This window comes from Pteropus alecto, unplaced genomic scaffold (assembly GCF_000325575.1).
Source record: "Pteropus alecto unplaced genomic scaffold, ASM32557v1 scaffold101, whole genome shotgun sequence".
Classification (NCBI taxonomy): Eukaryota; Metazoa; Chordata; class Mammalia; order Chiroptera; family Pteropodidae; genus Pteropus; species Pteropus alecto.
The window spans coordinates 15,679,125-15,704,887 of NW_006432945.1; the positions used below are offsets into that span (position 1 = coordinate 15,679,125).

Consider the following 25,763-nt stretch of genomic DNA (forward strand, 5'->3'; position numbering starts at 1 on the left):
TGGGTTATCAATATATTATATATATTTTTTATATACATATATATATATTTTTTCTCTTCTGCTCATTTTGATGGTGGTTGTGTATTTTCGCTGTCCCATCACACACTGACTGTGTGCTTGCAACTATACTTTAGATCTTTATTTTAAAAAGTTTTGGATTCATGGAGATACTAATTATGATTTTCATCTGCTCTATAGAGTCATTTTCTAAAATGTGTTTTTCTTCTTTCCTCTCTTTCCCCCTTGGAAATGCGATAATGCCCTTTGCTTTTTTACAATTACTTACTTTGGGATCTCGGAACAGTTTTATACAGAGGGCAGTTGGTGGAAAGTATGAGGGTAGAGTTCAGGGTAGCGGTGATTATTTCCGGTTTGAAATGAAATTCTTGTGACAGAGGTGTGTGTGTGTATGTTCCTTTACTTTTCCCCGATCAACACAGATCGTGAGCTCTAGTGCTGATCAGAGTTCAGTTTGTCTTCTACCCTGTCTAACTGACAGACTCTTCTCTCCAAGAATGATGTGACTGGCACTTTCTGATTCCTTATTGTCCCTGCTTCTCCTGAGTACAAAATAGGGTCAAGGGAAGAGCCTGTTACTGAGTTGGGAGCTCCCCGTCATTATAAATAAAAGATCGTCAGTTTTGATCCTCATGGTGAGACTCTAGTGGGAAAATACTGTTTGGTCGGGTTTGACCAAAATCAATAACTTTATCTCTTGGAATGTTCCAGCAGTCCCCTTGACCCTACCATTTTTTAAAAGACTTTACTGGATTTGATAGCTCTTCCTCATCTGTTGTGGTTTATGGTTGGTTACAGATGTCCAAGTTTCATTGGAGACAGTTTGTATTTTCAGATATTCTTCTTACTCCTTGGGCGGTGATTTTTAAGCAATGAAGGAGAATAATGAGCAGTGAGTGGTATGCCGTCTTAAATTTTGAAATCGTCCATGTCGAATACACTTTGTGTAACAATTTAAGCCCACGGCTATACTCATCGTGAACTATAAAATAGAACTCTATTCTCATCACACATATTAACCTCTGTTCATCGCAGACATCACCATGAACATGGCTGTCCATCCTAAACAAACGAGATTCGTATTTTTATTTCTAGGAAGACTTCCAGCTCTACCTTTCAAGACAAATTAGACGGTGAGAATTTTGAGTTTTATTTACCTATTAAAATAACCGATGCTCTCCTCAGATACGCTCTGGAGCTGCTGAGGAACCCCAAGGTGTCAGCTATCAACTCCGTAATGTAGTCCTTATGGGAAATAAGCTGAGAAAAAAATGGGAAGAAAACACTCTCAACGGTTGAAAAAGCACATTGGCTCCCTTCGGAGGGACTTGCGGAGAAAAGAACTTGGCTGCTTATACCACGTGAGGGCCAGGTTAAACCCTGCGATGTTCGTGTATGAGCTCTACTCTCCTGCTCGCAGACGTTATTTAGTTTATTATAGGGTTCCCAAGCCCGACCTCGTGTTTCCAACCTTTGGTTAGTGTTCTTCCCTCCCCGCTCGGCTACTGCTGTAGCTCGTGCTGGTTTTCAGAGGAGCAGCTCACTAGGCGGTGAGCAAATGATTCCAGTTTTTCGTCTGCCCGCCCGCGTACCCATCCACAGCGCACGCGGTGCAGGCGGAGTGGAGGACGAAGGTGTGTAGATGACCAGTGTTGAGGAAGAGGACGTGGGAGATGTTCATTTCCTCTGGTCTCAAGCCCTAGCGGTCCCCGCCCATCTATTATTTTTCCTTCGTTTTCCTTCTCCAAGATCCACCCTTGTCCTCACCCCACTCTTCATCACTCTGGATGTCCTTTCATGCTCTTTCTATAACTTACGGCCGTAAACACTGAAGGGCCACTTACGAGATTGTTACAGATGTTGAGTACCACCAGCTCAAAACTGTAATTTTGGTCGTCAAACAAACACGACATCGGCCATTTTAATTCTGAGGCACAGATGGCTAATGTAGATTTACACGCCTGTGAAAGAGAGAACGGTCCACAATGATCTCTCCTTCTGCTGTGAACAGAAAACACAGCGATTCTCTGCGAAAGTAAGAAAAACAAGGTCACGGGACTTACTCTAACTACTCTTGTCTCCGTGTCCTCCAGAAACAGGATCAGAGGCACCAAGCCTCCGAGAACCACGTGATTCAGCATCCACCTGTAGTGACTCATGTCCTTGAGTAATTCTCCAAAGTGTCGGACGGCCATACTCCGAATGCCTCCGTTACCCTGGGAATGTGCACAGAAAAGCCTCCTTTGAGGACGTTACTAGGGCTTCTTCCTTTAAACAGTGGTACATGTATATGTTTATATATATTTATTCATGTCTATGTACATAAGCCATATAAATATATATACTATATATGTACCTATATGAAATTATTATAATTTATTTTCAGAATGATTTATATTCATTTTGGGTCTAAATAGTCAATTTTTTGTTTGATTTTAAAATAAATTTTGGTTACCAAAATTCATATTACATTAAAAAAAACGTGAAAAGTAAGTTTCTTAAATTTAGGAAGACAGTATTTAATAATGTCTTAAAAATAGAAACTGCAATCATCCGTATAACTCAGCGATGATTTCTAGAAAGATACTCAAAGTAACAGCATTGTATTCAAATGCTGGAGGCCTTTGCAGAGATGCCAGTGAGACCAGTGGGAGCTCTTGGCGTCCTGGCATAGAACCTGATACCCTAGGGCTTGCTTATGCCAAATGGGAAGGTGCTTGGATTATAAAAATTCTAGAAGAGAAAAATTGCGAATCAGAGGAAGAGGTTTAATTTTTGAAAAGATCACATTACTTCCACTTTTTAAGAAATGTTTATGATTTCATTTGTTTTAAACCTCTTCCTTTCTGTTCTCAGGAATATGTCAGATATATTCCCAACAAAATACAAATGGCTAACATGGCTTCGTATGTTCCTTCCCAGAGGTAATTACAAAAATCAAAGCCCAAACCTCAAGCAGTGATAATTAAATTAGATGTCGCAGGGGCTGAATCACGACGTAAATGAACAAAGCAGGTGGCATCTGAAGAGAGTAGGGAGGTGATGGAAGGCGGGACAGAGGACAGCCCTGGCCTCTCTCGAGCAGGACATCCAGCCCCCACAGACCATGGCCAAGCGCATTTGTGGGCTCCCGTATTCCCAGACCTGCTGGTGTTTCACTCCCAATTCAGATTTCTGTGAACAATCGCCCAGTTTGAAAATGTCAAACTTTATTGTTTGAGGGCTGAACTTAGCACACCTGCAGATTGCATTCATCTGCGGGCTGCCTGTTTGTATCCTTAGGCTACAGGTAGACATGACACGCTAACCACCAAAAGGCTGCACAGACCTGTGGGAAGCACTTTGTTGTGCCCCCGTACCTGTCGAAATTCCAGTTTAGTTCTCCATAGGTTGAATAAGTTTGGGCACATTATTTTCTTTCCCTTTTAATATGGAGAAATGTAGTTAACAGGTTCATTGATACCCAAATATTTTTCAAATACTCTACTTCCGAGGAAAGACTTAGGGTAAATTGCTATTTGATAACTTTCTGCTCTCTTTAATTTTGTTTCTTTACATCTGGTTTGTTTTGATTATTTAGTTTACCTTTTTCCCCCCATGATTTCATTTTTAAAATAATAGAGATTTTCACACAGACATTCCAAATACTTATTAGCTGTGTGAAATGGGCCGAAAATTCACTTCTCTTCAGTTTCCTTATATGTAACCCGGATGATAGTGATCGAGTTGTTAAGAGAATTATCTAAGTTAGTGTGTGTAAATCTCTCAGGATAGTGCCTGGTACATAATAAATGCTCAAAAAATATAGCCACTATTATCATTATGTCCTTATAAAAATAATTTTGCCACTAAATTCCTTCTTTCTGTAATTTAAAATATTGCTCTCTTCTTCAGTGAAATCTGAATAATTAATAACATAAATTTTGGTAAGATAATTTACTATGAAATAATTCTCTGGTTCACAAACAACTCATTATAGAAGTCTTTAAAAATAGATTCCCCATGGCACACCAGTGTTCTTGCTTATTAAAACTTATTACTAGCATCCAAAATACATTTACCATACGAAATGAGAATTTTTAGAATATGCAACTTTCTGATGAGATATTCAAGTTTTGTATGACAATGAACACCTTCGGGGCATTACACATGCCATCTCTAATCCCCACAAGACACCTGCCACACTCTCTGTTTTACAGGAAGGAGACTGTAGCACTGAGAGCCTGAATCACCTGCTCAAGATTTCACAGCTCATAAGAGGCAGAACAGGGTTTTGGAATCATGAAACCCAGATCCAGGGCTAACCAGTGCACAGCCACTAAGCTACAATTCCTCTTTCATCCAAGGACAGAGGCTATTCTTCCATTCTCTTTCTTATGGGTAGACTTTTCTAAGCTTTCATAGTGTAGTTAAGAAAACAAAAGAGACAACGATTACCCGACTAATCTTGTTAGCTCGAGAGAGTAAATGGTGGCTCTGCACAAAATGACTATCTTCTCTTGACTTATTCTAGGATGTGAGGTCATTGCCTCAGCTGGGGCTTCCGCTGAACTCTAAAACCTAATGATCTCACACCTCTAGCTGTGTAACTCACGTGATCCATCAGGGGGCAGTAGCTGGAAGCAATTCTGATGCACAGAGAGGAGTAGGTCACCTTGTCCAGTTTTCCCAGAAGTCTTCGAAGGGTGAGCAGAGCTCGAATTACGACAGTCTTGTCTTTGGAAAGGAAGGAATCCAGGATGGCTAGCAAAAAGCTGGAGACATTATCTATCTACACGTAAAAGGAGGAAAATGGTGGGAATTTGGAACCAGAAGGAAACCTGAGCTAGCATTTGGTGTACAGCCCCCCGTGAGTTTGGGCAGCGTCCAGTGAGTGCTAGAGTTTGCGCGCAAGAGTCAATTGTCCAAAATTTTGTAAGTTGATCATTAAATAGACATTAATTTTTATAAATTTAGAAGAAAGCAATAGTAATACATACTCAAAACTTATCATTTCCTATTTGTTTTGCTATCTTTTACTCTTCTCTGACCGCAGTTATTAACGTGCCGTAAGTGGAAGGAAAAGCTTGAGCGAGTGCTCTGAGATAGCAATTCGTGTGCACGCACGTGCGTACGGTGGAGGGGAAATTAACCTGGGAGTGTGGGGGTTAGGCTGGAAGGGGTGTCCGTGTGGAGGTACTGATAAATCCTGGGTACAATGCGTGATTTTTTGGGAAAAACGTAAACGAGGTGATAAAGCCACTAAATTGACTTAACACATTCCTCCCATTCAACCCAGCTTCCCTATCGACAAAACACCAGCAAGGGCATTGAGCAATATTCAAGCTCAGATGGTGACCTCGATGGTGTGGGCAGATGCAAACCACCCACACACGTACCTGGTTGATCACTGGTGCCATGCTGGCGATTTTCTGAAGGCTCAGTTTGCTAACGGTAGGATTGGAGTCATTCACCCAGTTTCTGAAGAGAACTAAAAATTCTTCTGGGAATGGGTCCTTGAAGAAGTTATTCAGAAGCTGAAAGAAAATAGCTGATGAATATGTAAACAGAGTAAAGGCCAACGCGCAATTTTTGCTTCGGTTGTAAAAATCGAGACATTTTCAGTAAAACTGGGACACAAGTCCCACTAAGACTTGAAATACCTGCGTTCCTACTAGATTTCTGTACTCACATCACCACACAGCAAATGGGACAGGCATATTTTCATTTTATAATTAGTAATTGATATGTGGGGTGATGATTTGGTGCCGCGTGAGTATTCTGTTGGCTCCCAAAACCTTTCGCATGATGATTTTAAAATTCCTTGATGATTTTTTTTCTTCATGCATTATTATATCGGGACTTGCAAAATGGTGATTTTCTACTTCTGGCATTCTTTCTACATTTCCTGGCTGGCATCTGTCTCTCTCTATATACTTTAACGAGCATATAGAGATATGTGAACTGGTACTACAAGAATAATTAATGTTTGTGCAAATTCACACCCCCAAGGAAATAATAAAAGCCAACTCCTAGAGTAGGCTGAAGGGATGACCGTCTCCAAACCCAGATCTATCTCCACCCCCTCAAACGCAGACATCTGTTATTGTCCGAACTTGTGGAAAAATCAGTATTCGGAGAGGGAGACAGAGGTCTTGATTTGCATTTGGGTGAAGAAAGGGAGTGAGGACTCAGTCGTTCACAGTCTTCCAATAAAACTCACTTCGGTGAGGAAAATCACGGTGATGACACTGTCCTCGGACCTTTTCGGACCTTCCACCGAGAGCTTGTAGAGATAGTGCAAGGTCTCAGGGAACTGTGGAAAGTTATAGTCGCCAAGGGTTCTGTAGAGGAGAAGAGATTAGCAAACAGAATCAAGCCACTTCCTGCATCAACAAAGGCTCATGGTAGGAAAGAGACAGTTCTTGTCCTTATATTCTGTCCCACTCCGACAATAAGAAAGATTTCTCTAACGCTCCCTGATCCAAGGCAAACGGCAGCCCAGGGAAAATTCTGCACGGACTCTGGGGAAGCAGAGATACCCGGCTCACTGGGTCACTGAGAGCATCTCTTTCGTCGACGTCGGTGCTCTTTCCCGTCTCCCATCCTGCACCACAGAAGAGAACGCCCTGGGTTACCACAAGCTGCCACCAATGCCAGGCCCAAGGCAGAGAAAAGAAAGCGTGTAAAACCAGCATCTTGGCAGTTCAAGATGGCCACTCAGGTCACCTCTGTGGTTTTTGAGTCCAGTCCTCTCTTTGAATGACATAAAGAAGAGAGTTTGGGGCCGCCCTGGAGAAGAGGCAGTGAGCCCCGACTCACTAAGCTGTTTTCCGTCACCCACTTGGGTGGTGGCCAGGCTCACAGTTGTGCTGACACACTGGCCTGGATCCAGTCACTAGTGACAGGGTTGGGAAGGATGATGGGACAGAGATACCATTTGAAAACTCGAGGTTGGCATTCTAAACGAGTGCCTCTCACACTCTAACGGGAGTACGGCTCAGCCGGCCATCCTGCTAAAATGCGGATTCTGATTCAGAAGGTCTGGAGTGGGCCATGAGATTCCGTAGTTTTCACTGCCAGGTGTTGCTGTCACTGCTGGTCTGTCGCCCTCACTTTGAGTACGAAGACCCAGAGTTACCGAGGATCGAGGGACTCTTAAGTAGTGACCTTCTGCAGGCGCACTACTCTTACAAAACCCGCCGCATTCCCGAAATCTGTGTGCAGATGAGAATCTACTTGAAAAGCACCAGGCGCCCAGAGACCATGTGGAATGTCTTTTCTGGGTCAGTCACATCATCGGACGGTCCGTTATGTTGTCAAGGGCACGTATCTTGATTTTCGACCACAAACTCTGATCCCCGTAATGAGAAGCTTGCTATTTACTAACAGGCTATCTAGAGGGAAAAATAGCTTTCTAGTACAAGAAAAAAGTCCTCTTTCATTATACGTTCCTAAATTTATTTGTCTCGTCGAGCATAGGTTTTATCGAACCCTTCTTCGAGTGGCGGAGGGTGGGAGGGAGGACACGCACAACCGCCTGATGCTTGCAGTGTGGGCATCCATGAGCGACAGAGGAAGGGAGAAGCAGATGACCTCTAGCTGTCGTGTCTGAGAGAGAAGCCCATCCCGCGGAGGGAGGCCACCGTGGGTCTGGATCATCAGGTAAGAGGGCAAGGAAAGAGAGAGCTACCCCAACGTGTAAGCTCCTCGCAATAAGGGGAGTGGAAATCAAATGACGATTGAGATCACTAGGGGAGATTCAGACGCTGGAGGACATCGATTGGGCGCCCCCGTGGCTCAGCCGATGTACGGCGGGGAAGGCGGGACAGCGCCAGGGCCCCCTGCAGCCCCCGCTCTTACTTGGCCACAAGGTAGATCCCATGGTGGTGAAACAGCTCGTGGGAAAACTGGTTCCAGCAATTCCTTTTCTTCAGGGCGACCTCCACCTCTTGCAGCCCAGAGCAATTCAGCAGCACTTGCAGGGCATCCCGAGCGTAGCTAAGGCCCCGGAGAAGAGCAGAGTCACCGCGGGTCCCGACGGTGGCCTTCGCATAGCTAAGTGCAGGGGGGACCCGCCTCTTCCTTTGGGAAATCTTGGGCAGGATGGCGGTCTGGGGAAAGGGAATGTCTGACAGGCGACCGACTGCTTGCTAAATGCTCCTCCCCTCCCCTGACGGCCAGTGCATGGGAAGTCCGTGGGCCTCAAGTGAGATAGTGGCATATGCCATCCAGGATGCATCCCAGAGCAGCGTATTCGTTTATTAGCTTAACGGCTTATTAGCGAAAGTTGGTAAACGATGTGATAACTCGCTCAAGGTGTCTATTGATTTCCTTGGATGCTTTAAATAAATAGGATCTGTTCTCATTTACTCGGATGGCTTAACATATGCCCGCTTGAAAGCCAGAGAGTGGATTAACTATCACCCGGACTGACGGTTCCTGAGTTCTGCCTGCCTTAGGAGTCTATGCCAGACGACGGCACATAGCAGACGGCTGGGGCCAGGTTTTCCTGGAGAACAGCGAAGCTAACCGTGCTGTCTCGGGTCACCCGGGAGAGCTGAGCCTCACCCGACGTGGACAGAGCGGCTGCGAGCATCATGAGCCCGCTAATCACAAAGCACATCGTGCGCGTTACTTTATCTCGCTCGTACACCTGCCCGGAGCGGTCGCTGCAGGTGAGCACGTGGCAAAGCTAGGGCGCGGCCGCTCTGGGTCTCTGCTCCCTGCACCCGCCACCCGCTGGCTTGCCACCACCGTGGGAACCAACCGCGTTCTGCGGGCGTGGTTCCTCGTATCCTGCACATGCACTCGAGGACGGTCCTCGCTAACTTCTGGGCACTCAGGATGGTCGCTCTGCCGAAGGCATATTACCCTCCAGAGCAGAGTGAAGCTAATCAACGAATACCCTGCACAAGAGATTGTAAAGGCTTCTGCGAGAACCCAAGGGGTAGAAATAGTTGACAGCCAGGAGCTTATCTCTTATTCAATCTGAAATAACCACTACTCGCTTACAAAAGACCGTCGTTTACCACCATACTCATGTGGCTGCTATAAAAGAGCTGAAGCATGAGAGCCATCAAGAGCTCAGGGAAGAGCTCGGCCACCGCCTTCTTGTAAGAAGCGACGGGCAGCAAGGTGCACAGGGCTTGGGATGCCTGCAAGCGAGAAGAAAAGGCGTCAGGGGCAGAAGGCTCTTCCTCTCAACCCAGTCAGCCTCTGTGAGGGGGCAGGGGCGGGACTCTGCCACCGTCCCCCGCCCCGACCTCCTTGAAGGAGCCAGAGGTATGAACACGTATTCTTTCAGTAACAGCTACCCAGTCCGCTTTGACTCAGGAACGTGCCAAGCATTCTATGGTACTGGGCTCCCCAAGCCCCCGGAGAAGAGCCCCTTCTGCCAAATCAGCGGGGAGTGAGCTGCTTCCCAAGGTCCCCTTCATCTGCGGCGGCGAAGACCAGGCCTAGCGATAACCAGACACTCCCTGTGCTTGGACAGCCCAGGGCAGTGAGATGTCAAGGGGACGTGGGTCAGGCCACTAATACATCACTCAGCCCGCTGACCACCGGAATGCCCACCTCAGAGAAGCACGTCTCTCCACCTCACACTGGCGGGGCAGTGTCCGCTTTTTTCTATGACATCTCTGTAAGTCTCGAATTTACTACCCGGAGTGGTGGTTTTGGTCCTCGGGAGATGTATAGCAACGGATACAAGTGAGATTAGGCCTTCGCAGTTCTATAAACATACGATCGAGCAGGTGGCTGCGTCTCCAATACCACCTCCTGCACCGCCTCCCTTGCTCAATTCTCCCCAGATTTTTCGCCCTCCTTTTGTTCCCCAGTGGCATACGGGGTGAGCTCCCATCACCACAGCGTTTTTGTCCCTTCTCTCTGTCTAGATCCGCTGGTCGGATATCTACAAGGGCCACTTCCTCAGCTCACTCGGGTCTCTGATTAGACATGAGCTCGGCAGACAGGCCCGCCCCGACCAGCTCACCGGAACCCTCCCGGTAGCACTGGCTGTCCCCCATGGCACTTTGCATCTCCTCGAAGCTCCCTGTCATCTGACACACGGCGTATTTTTCAGTTCGGTGTCTGTACCTCTCACCAGCACGTAAGCGTCACGAACAGGGAGTGGCACAGAGTAGGATTCGATAAATACGTGCTGGGTGAATGAATGAACCGGAGCAGGACTGGGTGCGAAGGTAGGTAGAGGTTTCCGGGTCAGGAAGACGCCACCAGGGGAGAGGAACGCTTGCGTTACTTACCGCCACGGGCATCATGTTCGTGGAATCGATAGAGAGGCGTCTTCTCTCCATTACGTAGTCCTCCATTTCCCCAGGCTTCCCTTTCAGTATTAACAGGATTGTCTTCAGCACTTGAGGGGCCACTTTGGACTCAGAGCCGGCCGCGTGCCACATCATTATCAAAGTGCTGCAAACCCCGCCCCCGCCCCCCCCAAGTCAGAATCATAAGTGTTTCATCTCTGACTTAATACTGTGACTCGAATCGGGAACCTGCCTTGGTCTTACAGCTCTCTATAGCCAAAAAGACCCTGCAGACAAGTCCGAAACAAGCTAATATTCCTGTTCCCAAATGATCCCATCGCATCTCTTGAAAACAGAGGAAGAATTTCAATAATAAAAATACAGCCTGCAAGTCCACCCGTTCATTTCTGACTGCTGTTTAAATGTCTGTTCAGTTCAATATCAAGAACTGATCGGCTTTCTGCATCCCATACTCTGTTCCTCCCTCTTCGTGACCTTGTCTGCCCAGATGTAGCAGAATATTTAAAAAGCTGGGATGGAAATACAAATTAATATGTAAATAAATACGCTGACTGAAAAAAAAAAGGATAGGTAAAAAAAAAAACTACACAAGTTTAAAAACTAGACAATTAAATTTAAAGTTAAAAAATTAAAATTCATGGCTCGGAGGAGTGAGCCATTTGCCAAATGAGTGACCCAGATGTGATAGGATGTCCAGGCCCCCAGCCCCTTTCCGTGCACACCTGGCCACTCTTCGAGATTATTCTTGCCATCACTCATTAACCGCTACGCACCTCTGTGCAGGTGTATCTCTGATACCTTGTCGATCCATGCTGGGTTCCGAACCCCATCGCTCAGTCTCTCCATATTTAGGTTCCTAATATGGGGGGCTGGTCTCCCCAAACATGGACATTACTCCTTACTCAACTGCTCCTGCCCCTTAGAAGCAGGCTGAAGACCACACGCACATCCAACGTCATGTGCCCCGCTCCTTCCCTGATCTCTTGCTCATACCTCCGGCCGATCGCGTCCTCTTTTCTGTTTTTTTTTTTTTATTTAGCTTAACTCCAAGTCCTCTTTCCTACTTCATTCTTTATCTACTACTAATGCACAAGACCTACCAGGGACTATTTTAATGAAGCTCACCCGACTTAATGAGCTTGCTTTGTGTACCTCCTCGGTATAGTTTATACTAGATTCGTTGGAACTGTCATCTTATATCCGCGTGGGCATACTCTCCTCAACAGAACGCTTGAAGTCTGTTAATATTTTACACATGGTTTTCTCATTTAGTTCCTGAATGAGAAAACACTGAGTCTTATGAACATTTTTTAGTTTCCAGGGATTTTCTGAGTCGTGAAACACGTTGTGAAATGAAGCCTCCTAAATAAGTACGATCTTTCAGTTGGAAAAAGGAAGTCCGTCACAGTTTGGCTGAGCATTTTGTTGATTTTGATGCCCTTTCACAGACACTCACTCATTCAATCCATGGAACAGCTTTAGAGCCAAAAAGAACGTCCCTAATTTCACAGAAGAGAAGATCGAAGACCAAGGAGTTTATGAAACTAGCATAACTGGGATGGAGTTCAGGGTCATTTGTTTCCGAAGCCTGGATCTATTCCATGTCACTTCCTGCCTTTTTCTCTAGTAATAGTAGAGAAGTCACACCTTCCTTTCCAATATACAAACTATAGTGACGAGTGGACGTCATTTACTAATCTCTTCTAATGTGCCTGTTAGAGCCACGCTCTCATACGCTCACACTGGCGTTCGTCTTAAATATTTCTGGTAATCTTGGGTCATGAATTTTGCATAAACGGTCAAGGGATAGGAGACTCCTAATTATATCTGGGAATTTCTAATGTTTCATTATTTTTTTGGCGGGTGGGACTATCTTACATCTATCTTTTATAAACGAGAAAAAAAACCACTATGAATTGTATCACTTGTCGGGGGAAAAACTCATTTTCACTTTGAGGTTTGCTCCTATGGGATATATATATGCAGAACACAGTTTAAAGTCTCAGATAAATAATAGCGACATTTCTTGATGGTCTGCTGTGTGCCAGGTATTGTACGAGGAAGTGAGTAACACATACAATCTTATTTAAGCCTTGCAGTCATCCTACATCCAGAAATAGATATTTTTCAGAAAAAAAGAAATCAGACCTGACATATCCAGGCCTGTCTGACTCTGGACTCTGTGAGCAAACCCTTGCAGAAGGGGTGGGGACTGGGCCTTACTCGTCGGCTGGGACTGGGTAGTCCATTAGCTGAAAGATGACCTTCTTAGGTGATGCGTTTGTCAACAGGGTGATGACGTGCAACATAGCATGCTTCATAATGTGAGAAGAATTTTGGCACAACTGCTTATAAATGGCATCCACAATCTTAGACACCTGGAAAAGTAAATTCATAGGTTCACGAGAGTCTCCTGTTCCATGGTCACCTCTACACCAAGGCATTTCTTGGACTTAAGAATTCAGTCCTTATCAAAATGACCAAGGCAGTGGTTAACACACAAATAAGTACTAACGGAAAGATTATTTATGTGTGTGAATAATCTACACAATGCAGAATATGTATTTGGATGAGGAATAAACCTGTGCATTTATTGATAGTGGAAAATACCCCTTTTTTTAAAAAAAACTTTTATTTTGGGCAGATAGACTTTATAAGGTAACATACACAAGCTCAATATAGAAATCACATGTATAATTCAAATGCTTTAAGGAGAAAGTCAAAATAATGGAGCAAAATAACATGGAGCTATCTATGCAGAAAATCGGACAGCTAAAGAAGATTCGAGTCTACATGGTGAGGCGAGGAACTAAGTGTTGAGGAATGGCCCGGGGCAGTGAACGCTGAATCACGATCTTATGAATTCATAGTTATAGGCCCCATGTTCGTTTTCTTTTTCCCTTTTTTTTTTTTGTTCATTTTTGAACAAGGGGACTTGTAGGTGGATCTGGAATTCGTCTCAAACCAATGGTTGTATATTCAGCATCAGATTTTTAAAAACTAAATTTATTTATTTAAATTAGTTTCATGTATACAGTACATTGGTTAGACATCTTAATGTTCACAAACGATCCCCCCAATTGCTCCCTCTCTCCCCGGCCCTTCACTTAGCCATCACATTAATGCTGACTGCGTTCCCTCTGCCGTGGCCCCCATCCCCGTGACCAAATGTCAACTACTAATGTGTCCTTCTTTAACCCTTCACCCCATTCTCCCAGCCTCCCAACTCCCCTCCCCTCTGTCCATCACCAAATTGTCCACTATATTTGTGAGTCTGTTTTTGATTAGTTTGTTCTTTTTGTTCCTTAGATACCACATATAAGTGAAATCTTATGGTGTTTATCTTTCTCTGTCTTGTTTCATTCAGCATAATAACCTTTAGGTCCATCCATGTCATTCATTGCAAATGGTAGGATTGCATTTTTTTTAATGGCTGAGTAATATTCCATTGTATATGGAACCATAATTTTTTTCATCCAGTCATCTGTTGATGGGCACTTCTATATCTTGGCTATTGTAAATTGTGCTGCCATGAATATTGGCATGCATAGATCTTTACAAATTATTGTTTTGGTTTTCTTCGGATAAATACCCAGAAGTGCAATTGCTGGGTCAAAAGGTATATCCATTTTTATTTTTTTTGAGGAATTCAACATCAGATTTAATCTACCCAGATCACCCCACTTCTTATTTTGAAAATACTCCTCGGAAACCATACGCTGAAAAGTTGGTCGACGTACATTTATGTTCCGTTGTTATGGAGTCATATAGTGTCCAGGTATCCGTGCACACCCCTCTACTGCAAACACAAGGAAAAAAGCGAGGTGTCGAGCAGTGCGGGACGTTCCCCCTGCCACCTGTGCTTCCAGGTGAATGTGAAGAGGAAGACATCAGACCGTTATTCTTCTCCACGAACCTCTTAACCATTGGGTTTAGAACCTTTTCTCCTCCTCCTCCTCCCGCTCCTCCTCTAAATGCAACCTGCCCCCCAGACAAGCCAGCTACGCCGCCGTCTGCTCAGTGATGGAAAGGGAGATCTCCTTTCACCCTCAAGGAAAGACTTGCTATGTTAGCTTTCTTTAGAGATAATCAGGCCACGCACTATCGGTGACATTTGGGCCATTTCCAGGGATAATTTTAGTCCTACAGAATTTCTCATTATAACTGATTTTAGAATCTCACTAAAGGCAGGGTCCACTGTATTTGGTAGTTCAATTGCCCGTGGCGGCTGGGGGTGGCGCTACGTTGCTGAATCCCATTTTTGGTGAGTTTTTTCTTCTGCGTTTAACGATTTTACTGCAGCGTCGGTTAGTTCTACACATCTGCTTTTCTGTTTGGCTTCTCTTCCTCTCCAGGGACAAGGGATGGCTCTATGTCACCTCCGTTTCTCAGTGCATGAGAACTTTATTTTGTCAAGAAGAGGACTGTCACCCTCCCGCGGCCCCCTCGGTTCCCTTTGGGATGCTCCCTCGTGTCTGCGGCAGCATCGGGAATTCTAGAAGTGTCCCTCCCGAGTAACGAGCTCTCGATTGGCCTTCTGTCTCTTAACACTGCCACATCAGGAGGGGGAGCTGAGCTTCCACCCGCTCAGCACCGTCAGGGCTGGTTCACGCGCACGTGACCCGCCTCCCACACTCAGAGGGCCCCTCGCTTTGCTCAAAGGTCTGCCGTTGCCATCTTGATAGTTTCAGTCATCTTATCTTCGAGCTTGTGTTTTGTAAGCGAAGTCCCGTGGCACAAGGGAGCATGCGTGTGACACCCTAAGGCCACAGAATTCTCGAGGACCCATGACATGTAGGAAGGGATCTAGTGGGAAATCACAGCAAGTCTAGGACAATCGCCTAAGGTGAAAAGGATGACACAGAGGGGAAGAGAAAGATGGGGGACCCATAACCCTTTTCCTTTCAGTCTTTTGCCTACTCGTTGAGAAGCTGAGGGTAGAGAGTGTCGCTAGAATGTGTCAATGACGAGACGAGAAATAAGATCAGCGGGGTCAGTTCCATGGAGTGTTCCTGCTCTAAAAAAAGTGAAAAGCATGTCCCTGGGCGAGCGTGAATTGCATTATTTTCTTAAGTGCTTCTAGATTTATATCTATAACTGATATTATACAATATAAAGATGGATGGTAAAATTCACGTTAATTATTTAAAATTTTCATGTTTTTTTTACTTAGACATTAAATAGGAAATAAAAGCATCATAAAAAAAGGGGGGTAGGGAGAGAGAGAGAGAGAGAGAGAGAGAGGGAAACTGTAGCGGAAACAAAAAAAATTTCATATGTTTGTACCTTTCGTGGAACTTTCCCCCTATGTTTTGAAGACGAAGCCCTCCACTTCATTTAGCATGGGCCCCATGAACTAGGCAGCCAGCGCTCCAGCGAGCTGAGGGGCCTGGCGAACTGTCTTACCGGTCACAGGGGTGATTTCAATCATTGCTGAACTGTTCTCTTGTTGCTGTATTTCTTTCACAAATTTGAAGGAAATATGGCAAAATAGGATTTGGCATGATCGGTGGGTAGTGTTCGCTATACTATTTTCTGAACTCGTCTGCGCGCTTGAAATATTTCACCCCCCCAAAAAAGCCTCATTCGATTAAAGCGGCGTAATGGTGCAATGTCAAGGAATAAATATGATTGAAGTAGGCAGAGAGCAAAGGCAAGAACAGCGCTGTAGAAAAGCAGCTCCGGGCACCCCTGCTTGTTGTCACGCCTCTTACCATGGTGACCTTGGGGGCGTGGTACTCCAGAGTCAGCTTCAGTAGGATGGCCGCCTCAAATGCAATTGTACTGTCCGGTGCGGAGAGTTTCGTCAAGAGACGCCACACAAAGTCAGTCAGCAAGGACGGCAGTAAGCTTTGTCCTACGCTCTGAAACCAGAAGAGAGAACCATGACCTTGGGCCTCACCCACATCAGCCTAGGAAAGACGGCTGACTCGAGACATCTCGGGGACACTCCAGGGCCGGGCAGGACCATGTGATTGTCATGGACTCTAAGCGCTTTTGCTGTTGTGGGCCTCCTCCTCTGTTTAAAAATGTTAAACATTATAATTTACGAATGTGTTGGTATTAAGATGACTGTAATTCAAACGAAATCCTGTGTGTGCGTTTCATCTGATTTTTAAAGCAATTAAAACCTTTCCATCTGAGTAAGTCAGCTCTGGGGGCAAAGTGGAAAACCGTGCTACTCAAATTAAGAGGAACTGTCAAATATGGACTTTACTCCAACTCTGCCCTTCAGATAGTAGGGAGTATCGTAAACGTCTTCAGCTTTGGAAATGATCTTGCTCAGATCAGAAGCAAGCATGATCTGGAGAAGACTCGGAGGAGCAAGGGGGTGATTCTAGGGCATGGACTTTTCTCTTTCCCAGGGAGGGATCAAGCAGCAGGGAGAGAAAGAAGGCCCACGTATCCGGGACTCAGCTCAAACAGTCAGAGCTAAGTTCAAACAACCCCTTCTCCTGCAGCCCTTTAAAGAGAGGGAGCCGGACCCTTTCTGGGCAGACTAAGGTCTGAGTGGAGGTGGGCAGCCGCCAGGCTCCCCAAGCCTGGGCAGAGGGGTGAGAGATGGTATCCTTAGGTGGCTATGGATGAAAGTTAGGGGGGGTCACTAAGGCGTGGTGACATGAACTGAATGCCATAGTTTGCCTTATTTTAAGAAAGCCAGATTTAATTATATAAGATGCTGAACTTTAAAAACCATCAGAAAGAGGACGTTCTCTTTCGAGTGTTTGTTTATTCGACAAGATGTTTTATTTCAGCGTCTGTGTCAACGTCGTAGGAAAGCAGCTCCTAGTGAAGCGGAGAGCTTAGTGTTTGAAGTTCTGTCACGCGAAGGTACAGGCATGACGGCAGAGTAAGCGAACGGCAGGCCTCGCTTTGTAACACGTGACCTACACGTAACTCTTCAGAAACATACCAGCCACATAGGCTGGGTTCTCTGGAGGGCACCTTGAACTCCTCCTGTCTCTTGCTAGTATAACATGAGGTTACGTGTTCTTGATGCTACTCATTGTGACGGCTGCACAATATACTGTTAACTTGATATTCCACAAGTTGACATTTATTTTTCAGTTTTTCTTAAAACATCCTACATCTGTGCAGAACCTCTTCTTATGGCCATCTTATTTTGAGTTATTTCCTTTTTATAAATTCCCATGAGTGAGATTACTAATTTATTTGGTGCGAATTTTTTGTTTTGGTCGGGGCGGGGGAGGGTTAGTCTGTGACACTTTCATGGCCCTTTGTGGCTCCTTTAGAAGACAATGTCTCCTCATAACTGGTCACTGTACAGAAGAAGAGTCCCTTAGTGTGTGAACTGTCACCCCCGCTCCAGTCTAATCCACCCATTTAATGGCGTTTTGCTTCCAGCTCTCTTGGCTAAAACTCTCGCTGCTTCTCCTCCCATTTGCATCCTTCAGGTTTTGACTTCCTTGGTCTCTTACGACAACCTGAGGTTGTCTCACCCCTTGGTTCCAGTCTGCCTCTGAAAGTCCCCGCCTCAGAGTTTTCCGGCTCCTGTGCCTGCACACCTGCCAGCACTGGGCCTGCGTTGGTCTCACAGCTAGGAACTAAATAACAGGTCATGAACACAGGGACCCAGGCGCCTGCCCTCTTCCCAAATCCAGAGAATTCTAAGTCTGACGGACATTAAATTCAGATAAGAGAGGACCCCAGCCTGCAAGTGGCAACAGCGAGCCTCACGAACCACTCGGAGAAGGCCCCCGTCCCAGGCCCGCGAGCCCACCTGTGGCACTCAGGATTTCACTTCCAGGATACTGGAGTGGAGGAAGGAAGGATGTAGAAGGATTTTCTGGCAAACCTATACAGAGGCCTGGTTTCTTCATGTGAATGGATAACTCGATAGCCAGCCAGCCTTGTGATTTCTGAGAGGAGGCGGATTAAGAATAACGCTTGATTTTGAAAGACGCACCCTCATGCAGGTGCATGTCGGAGATAGCTCTGCTATTGGAGTTTTGACCATATTATGTGAGATGGTTCAGTTCTGCAGCCCCTCAGCCTCCCACAGTTCTGTCTACCTCAGCCGCTGGAGAGAAGGGCATTGCTTTACATTTGTAGTTTTAGGAGGAACCATAAGGCCCTCTCGACTCGAGAAACGAGCTGGCCCGAAGGTGTTTGCTGAGCGATCTTTTCAGTGGGTGTAGCTAGAAGGCCATCTGTGGGACACCCTGACCTGGGTTTCAGTGCCGAGTGACCTCTCACGCATCCGGATAAGCCCATGTGCTTTGAAGAAGGTGAGAGAGTATACAGAGCTATAGAGAGAGTTGGGTCAAAGTAAAAACTACTCGATACTGAGGTTTATCACTTAAAGTTTAAAAAATTTTAATAGTTTTTTTTTATATGAAAACAAAACTTAAATCACGTTAGTACTGAAAGTTTGTTAATTGGTGACTCCATGAATTTTGCTAAAAAAATCAGAAGTTCCTCGTCTCTAACGACTCATTAGCCAAACAAAAAGCTTAACTTAAGAAACACCCCCCTCGTTTGTATTCTGTAAGAATTAAATAAAATAATATAAATCGCTATATTCAGGAATAATAGGCACAATTCTTATTATTAGAGATAAAAAGCAGAAAGCCAATGCTCTACGTATCATTTGTTCTTTGTTCATGGAATTAAAAAAATAGAAAAATTATTAAAACATAAATTTCGTTGAAAGAAGTTGTCACTCAGAGTAATAATACCCATGAAACGAAAGCCACACGGTAAAGCAGAGGCTAAGTTACCTGCGCAATGTTGACTTTGTCTTGTTTCAAGAGGTTGGGTAGGAATTCGACTTTGGAGAAAGGATACAGGAGGTAGGAATCACCAGACTTATCATGCCTTGTAGTTTCATTTTTCATAAGTTCCGCTGTATTAAAGAAAAGAGGTAAAATTTTTTATGTGATCACCAGTTCCTTCTATGACATTACTATTTCTAATTTCCTCTTCCTGACCAATTCTGGAGAGCTGAAGATTTCTAAATATTTAATGCTCTGTGGTAGTTCAGTGACATAAACTATTACGAGAGCACTGACCCAGAGTTCAGTAAGTGGCTAAGAGGCCTCCGTGAAGTATGAATGACGAATATAGATCATTTTAACAGGTTGACCAGATGTCAAACACATTCAAGCATCAAATGCATTGGTCAGGGCACTAGAAAAGCTGCTGCTGCGTGGGACTGTGTTGGCGGAGGGGCAGGCTGGCAGGCGTTTTGCTGAGGGCCAGGGTTGCGGTGTGGCAGGTGGGCCAGGCACGCTTGACGAAAGCTTCAGGGGCAGGTATCTTTAGTTCCAGAGAAGGGAGGTTTTAAATGAGTTGTTTGTTTGTCGACAGCTTTAGAGAGGTGTAAATGACAGACAACATATTGAAAGTCTAAATTTGCTAAGTTTTCATCTATGCATACATTCGTGAAAACATCACCACAGTAAAACAAGACGTTTCATCGTCTCCAAAAGTTTCCTCACGTCCCTTCGTAACCCCTCACACCTGCTCCCTGTCCCCACCCCTTGATCTCAAGGCAGCCGCTGACGTGCTTTCTGTTAAGCTTGCATTTTCTGATTTTATGTAAGTGAAGTCTTATAGGACGTACTCTTCTGTTGTTTGGCATATTTTGCTCTGCAAAATGATTTGTGACGCATCCATGCCGTTGCATGTATGAGCAGTTCTCTCTTCTTTATGGATGAATACTATTCTGTCGTACGCGTGCACCGTCATCTGTCTATCCCCTCTCCTGCTGATGGACATTTAGTTTGCTTCCGGTTTGGGCTGTTACAAATTAAGGTGCTCTCCACGTGCATGTGCAAGTCTTTTTATCAGTATTCGTCTTAATTTCTCTTAGGCAAATACTAAATTGTAGAATAACTGGATCATATGGTAGATGTGTGTTGAACTTTTTAGGGTACCGCCAAATGATTTTCCCAAGTCTTCGAACCATTTCTCTGTTCTTCTAGCAATATGTGAGACTGCTAGTTCCTTCGAATCTCTCATAGCACGTGGGATGGTCAGTCTTTTCAATTTTAGACATTCTGATGGGTGAGTAGTGATGCGTCGTTGCAGTTGTAATTTACATGTCTTTTACGACTATATGTTGAACATCTTTTGATGTGCTTCTTTGCCGTCTGTGCCTCTTTGGTGAAGCGACTCTTCAGAACTACTATCATGTTCTAACACGGTTGTCTGTTTTCTTGCTGGGTTTTGGGTATTCTTTTTAAATTCCGGGTACAAGTCTTTTTATCAGATATGTAGCTTGCAAATATTTCCTCCCAGTCTGTGAGTTATTTATTCTTTTAGCAGTGTCTTTCAAAGAGTAGAAATACTTACTGTATCATTTTTTTTTTTTCATTTGTGAGTCATGCTTTTGGTGTTGTATTTGAGAACTCTTTGCCTAATCCAAGGTACAAAGGTTTTTTTCTAGCTTCATAGTTTTAGGTCTTACATTTAGCCCTATGGTCTGTTTTGAATTAGCTTATGTATATGTATGAGATATAGATCAAAGTTCTTTTTTTGCATCTAGATAATCAATATTTTTAAATTATTAATTAAAATTATTATCAATTATTAATTTTTAAATTATTGGGGTGACATTGGTTAATAACATTCTATAAGTTTCAAATGTACAATCCTGTAATACATCATCTGCATATATCCCTTATTATTCTTTTAATACCCGTAAAATTTCTCGCGATCTCCTCTCTCTCATTCCTGATATTGGTGATTGGTATCTTCTCTCTAATCCCACCCACATTAATTTTCTCAAAGAACCTACTTTTGGCTCCCTTGCTATTCTCTTATCGTTCTTCTGCTTTCTGTTTTTACTGGGTTTTGTTCTGATCTTAGTTACAGACCCTTAGTAACATTTAGAGAGGAAGGCGACTCTTACCATGCTGACACTTTGCAATGCAGAGGAGGTGATACATTCCGAAGGATGCTTGCTGTGTGATTGACGGGTCAGTATGGGAACATAAAAGAGAGAGTTCGGCTGCCAGGGCCCCCAGACATGGAGTGTCCACCCTTGTCTAACGGAAAACAAAAGAGAAGATTCGTTGCTACGCGGAGTCGACATTAAACGTCTGCTTCAGACCTCTAGAATCGTTTAACGGAAGGGACAGACATTCTTCGAGTGAAGCGGTTTCTTCAGCCTGATGGACATGTGGGTCACGTGAGAGAAATATCACTACGAAATTTTTTTTCCAATGTAATATGAATGATAGTCAAGATTGTTCCATAGGACAGAGCCCCTGAGACTGAAAGACCTAGGCTAGGGAGATTAATGAAGAAAAGTCTTTATCCAGTGAGAATGGAGTCACAAGGCAGGACACATCTTCATTAATTATGGGTCATAGAGATTTACAGACCTGGCCTGTGGGAAGCTTCGCTTTTAAGTGATCAATAATACTTTTGATTTTTAAAATGTATATATCTCCCCACCCCCATTAATTTCACTGACTTGACCATCTTTAGAAGACATAATTTAAAGAGAAAGTTAACTTGGCATTGTTTTATGCTTCCATGACTGTGATAAGCTCTTGGTTTCCCTAGTCTGGAAAATGCTGGTGTGCTTCCCCCTGCTGGCTGTTAGCAAACATTGCAGAACAGAGAGATAGATCATCCCCGGCTTGGCTTGTCAAAAAAAATCTCAGTGATAGCCAGGAACCCTTGACAAAGTATGAGAGCCTTCTGCTGCACATGTGAATTTACACATTAATGCTTTCACAGTCGAGGCGTGCGCTGTGTGCAGGGGTCAATGAACCTTACGACTGTGACTGAAAGAGGCTGAGTATACAAGGATTCGTAGAATGAGACATGTTCATAAATATCTAAAAGGCAAGCGACGATGTCATTCAAAATATAGAAAACCTCCGTAAATATTGGCAGTTATTAAATAAATGTTTCTTCTCCATCTGAAAGGAAACAACGAAAAGGTCCAATAATAGCTCAGTGTTTGTGAAGGCGTAAGGCAATGGCCACGCTAATAATTGCAGGAAGGCAAACTAGAAGACGATAGTGCATTACTAAACTTCCGTCGTTCATATGTTTTCATCTATTATCTTTCTGAACATTTCTAAGCACATACTCACATACTTGTACAAACATGATCATTTTTGGATTGCTGGAAGTAGAAAAAAACCCCAAAATATACCAAAATATTCATTTGAAATGCCCATCAGCTGAAGAACAGTAAGTAGACTATATTAAAATTATGGAGTATATACTGTGGTTAAAAGAATGAAATAAATCTATGAAAATATCTTTGGACATACTGTTCAGTGCAAAAAGCAACTTGCAGGACCAGATGTAAATAGGATGTGGCTTTAGTAAAGAAATACAGAAATGTAGTTTTCGGAAGCAGGTGGCCTAATAGCATTCTGTGACTTACGAATCCTTTGGCTTTCCTGGATGCAAAGCTTAGTACCCTGGTGATGATCACCAGGACTCTCTCCTGCAGATAGAAAGTATCTTCACTCATCCACACGGCCATTTCCTGTTGAAAACACAAGAGTTATAGTGTTTTCATTTCCACAGACAGCGGAAACGTCCCCAAGTCGAGGGGCACCACTGTCTTCTGATTATTTCACACCCAACTTACATTTATTTGAAAAACACACACTAACCAGCTAGTACACCTGTCTACTAGTATAGTATACTCCTTCATCTGCTGTGGTTGGTAGCCCTGGGTTTTATTTCATTGCTCCAACAGGTGTTTATTAATATCCACTGTGACAGTCATGTTGCCAGGCAGCGTAGAGAGTTTAACATGTGACTAGGAGGGCATCACCGGCTGCTTCTCCTCCTTTTTGTCTTTCAAAATACATATTCTTTCTTCTTTTAAAAATCACAGGATCTGATTTTCAGCTAAAAAAAAAAACCACGTTAAAATGTTATCCGATCCTGAAATGTCATCTTATCCCAGAATTTTCTTTCCAGATTCACCACCCAGACGTGTTCTGGCTCATGGTTGCAGAGTGCATTCCTGTAGGCAGCTTGGTTAGAAAATTCTTGCTGCTTTTGATTCCGGTCTGCCTTGCTGTAACGTCTGTCTGTCTGTCCTAGATCCTCAGATACGACCTTGGGAAGGGAAGAAAACTGTGTGATTCCCACGTGCCAACCGCCGTTAACAGACTTCTTCAGGCACAGTACTTAGGCCAGTGGTCGGCCGAACCCCTTTTCCTTCAAGTGCTGCCATTGTGTGAAACTGTTCTGAAGCCCACATCCTTGGGCTGAGGAGTCCATAAATCTCAGGGCGGTCAGCTTCTGCCTTTTCCAGGAGGGAGGTTCAGCTCTTTTTGAGAATCAGGAGCGTTTCTAGACATGGCAAGACGGTTAAGTAACAGACTCCCGAATCAGAGCAGCTTCTCCACTCCCTAGCACGAAACATGTGACTGTCACTCTCTCTGCCACCATTTCCTCATCTGCAAAATGGGAGCGATGACAGTTGCTTCCTCATAGGGTTATCTTATGGGGTAAGTGCGATAACCCAGGTATTAAGTGCCTGACGTAGACCAACCGCTCAAAGCATGCGTGGGGAGTGGCTCGTATCCATGAGGCGATGTTAACTACTTTAAAAGGTTGTAAAATTAAAATTTTTTAAGTGCACAGAAAACACTTGACTCGAATTAGGCACAAACGAGCTCACGATGTTTCATTTTCCTTCACATTCCTTCTTGTCCTCGTAGATACCAATTTGGCTTCTTTACTTGGATGTATTTTATGATTTGGACAACCCACATGGATGCTCCTGGTAGAGTAAGTCAGTCTGGTTTTCCAGAATTGCCAGACAGCTGTCACCCGATGCCATCACATTATGAATGCAAAATTAAAGATCTCGAGACATCCAGAGCAGTCTTCTGTCCCTGGCTGGGCCATTGAAAACACAGTGAGGGCTTGGATGAGAAACTGAGGTTTGGGATGGCTGTTTGGCCTTCCTCTGACCCCGGGGTATCCATGGAGATGGGATGCTCAGGGGATTCCCTAGCCCCGGAGTTGTCAGGGAAGGACATGCGTATAGACACCGTCCCAGTGCGGTTCATTTTACGTGGGCCCGAAGGCCATGTAGGCCAGTCCCCCGCTTCTCTGCTGCCCATGATGGGTTCGCTCTTACATTGCCACCTAATACTCGGCTTCTCAAATGTGTGTTGATGTCATCCTCCCAAAATTAACTTCTTAAAAGTCTATCTCTCTAATTCAAATAAAGGGAAGTGATTTCCTTTGGGGGATAATCACACTCCTTGACAAGAAAACATTTTCTTCAGCCCTGAGATATTGGAAGGAGAAACAAGCATGGCAAAGGGGAAATAATCCGTGAAACACGGTCAGCTTTTTAGAGGTATGGCAAGAAAACGATATTTCTCATTTTCCCTTTACCTTTAAGATTTGCAGTTTGTACAGGTCTTTAGACACCAAGATCAGAAGAGTGTCCTCATACACGTTTAAAATATTTTGGTGTAAATTCTGAAAAACAAGGAGCCACATAACCAGTCAGCCAGCCAGCCTTACATCAAATTTTATCCAATGTCTATCGTTTTGCATCCTGGCATCTTAAGTTCTCACCCATAAACCGAAGGTAGGAAGGACGAGCTGTAGCTGTGCAGAGACCTCGCCCGGTGCCCCTGGCCACACGTCGCTCCTGCACCTTACGGGGCCCATGCTCTGCGGAGCTGTGCAGAGGAGTCAGGGACCACGCATGCTGCCGGTGTCACTCTGGGACTCTCCCTGCGTCCACCTCTCCCTGCTCACATTCCCTCTTTGCAGCTCCTGCCAGTAAACTCCTCGTCCTCGCTAAACCAATTAAGCAAAAATCCATTCACCCCTTTATTTGTTCCTATAAAACCAGTACAGTCCATTAAATCCCATGGGTCGTTGCATTCATACAGAGCCCAAGGGTAGAGATGAGCGCTGGGAAGTACTGTGCGTCCACCTTAACTCCCAAGAGAGCGAGGAGAACACCACAGAGTTTGCGACCTGCCTGGAGAGACGTTTCTGAGGACGACTGTGGTGCATCCTGATGTCCCGCCGTGATGGCGGGAAGCAAAATCCTACCTCCAGGTCCTTGTTGTTGTTGCGGCTGCTTATTTCTCTCAATTTGTCAAAACTCGGTATAGAAAATGTCTTTTTAAAGGACGACTCTATCATGGTCAACTGAGCTTCAAACTGCAGCAAGGGATCCACAAAGCTGGCAAGAAAAATGTGCAGTTATTACATTGAGGAGAGAACAAACCTAACCTCACTTTAGTGGCTTTTTCTTAGTGCTAAGAGAGATCGTACTAGAAAAGGAAGCCCAGCTTTTGGCTTTATATAATGCGTGGGTTTTAAATAGTCTCATAAAACTGACAATGAAGCTTTCAATGTAAAGGAATGATTTTTTTTTATTGGCAAACAAATCACTCGTAATTAGTTATTTGGAAATCGGACTTTTTTTCCTCCATAGACATAGTAATGTAAAGAGTGGTTATGTTCTCAGCCAAGGCCATGAAGCTATGCTGAGCT

The 25,763-nt window shown here is 44.4% G+C and overlaps 1 protein-coding gene across 1 annotated transcript in view; it reads right to left on the minus strand.

The window, feature by feature from the left end:
• Positions 1–25,763, minus strand: part of MROH9 (maestro heat like repeat family member 9) — a 33,594-nt gene that overhangs the window by 4,688 nt on the left and 3,143 nt on the right. Inside the window, exons 4-19 of the mRNA XM_015586142.1 lie at positions 25,317–25,449; positions 24,642–24,728; positions 22,657–22,761; positions 21,160–21,295; positions 19,025–19,149; positions 15,998–16,147; positions 12,507–12,661; positions 10,263–10,428; positions 9,013–9,155; positions 7,861–7,998; positions 6,221–6,341; positions 5,397–5,534; positions 4,613–4,789; positions 2,082–2,234; positions 1,863–1,979; positions 1,176–1,278 (exon numbers count right to left, since the gene is read on the minus strand). Coding sequence (XP_015441628.1) covers positions 1,176–1,278; positions 1,863–1,979; positions 2,082–2,234; positions 4,613–4,789; positions 5,397–5,534; positions 6,221–6,341; positions 7,861–7,998; positions 9,013–9,155; positions 10,263–10,428; positions 12,507–12,661; positions 15,998–16,147; positions 19,025–19,149; positions 21,160–21,295; positions 22,657–22,761; positions 24,642–24,728; positions 25,317–25,449 — 2,147 coding nt within the window. The remainder of the gene's footprint in view (positions 1–1,175; positions 1,279–1,862; positions 1,980–2,081; positions 2,235–4,612; positions 4,790–5,396; positions 5,535–6,220; positions 6,342–7,860; positions 7,999–9,012; positions 9,156–10,262; positions 10,429–12,506; positions 12,662–15,997; positions 16,148–19,024; positions 19,150–21,159; positions 21,296–22,656; positions 22,762–24,641; positions 24,729–25,316; positions 25,450–25,763) is intronic.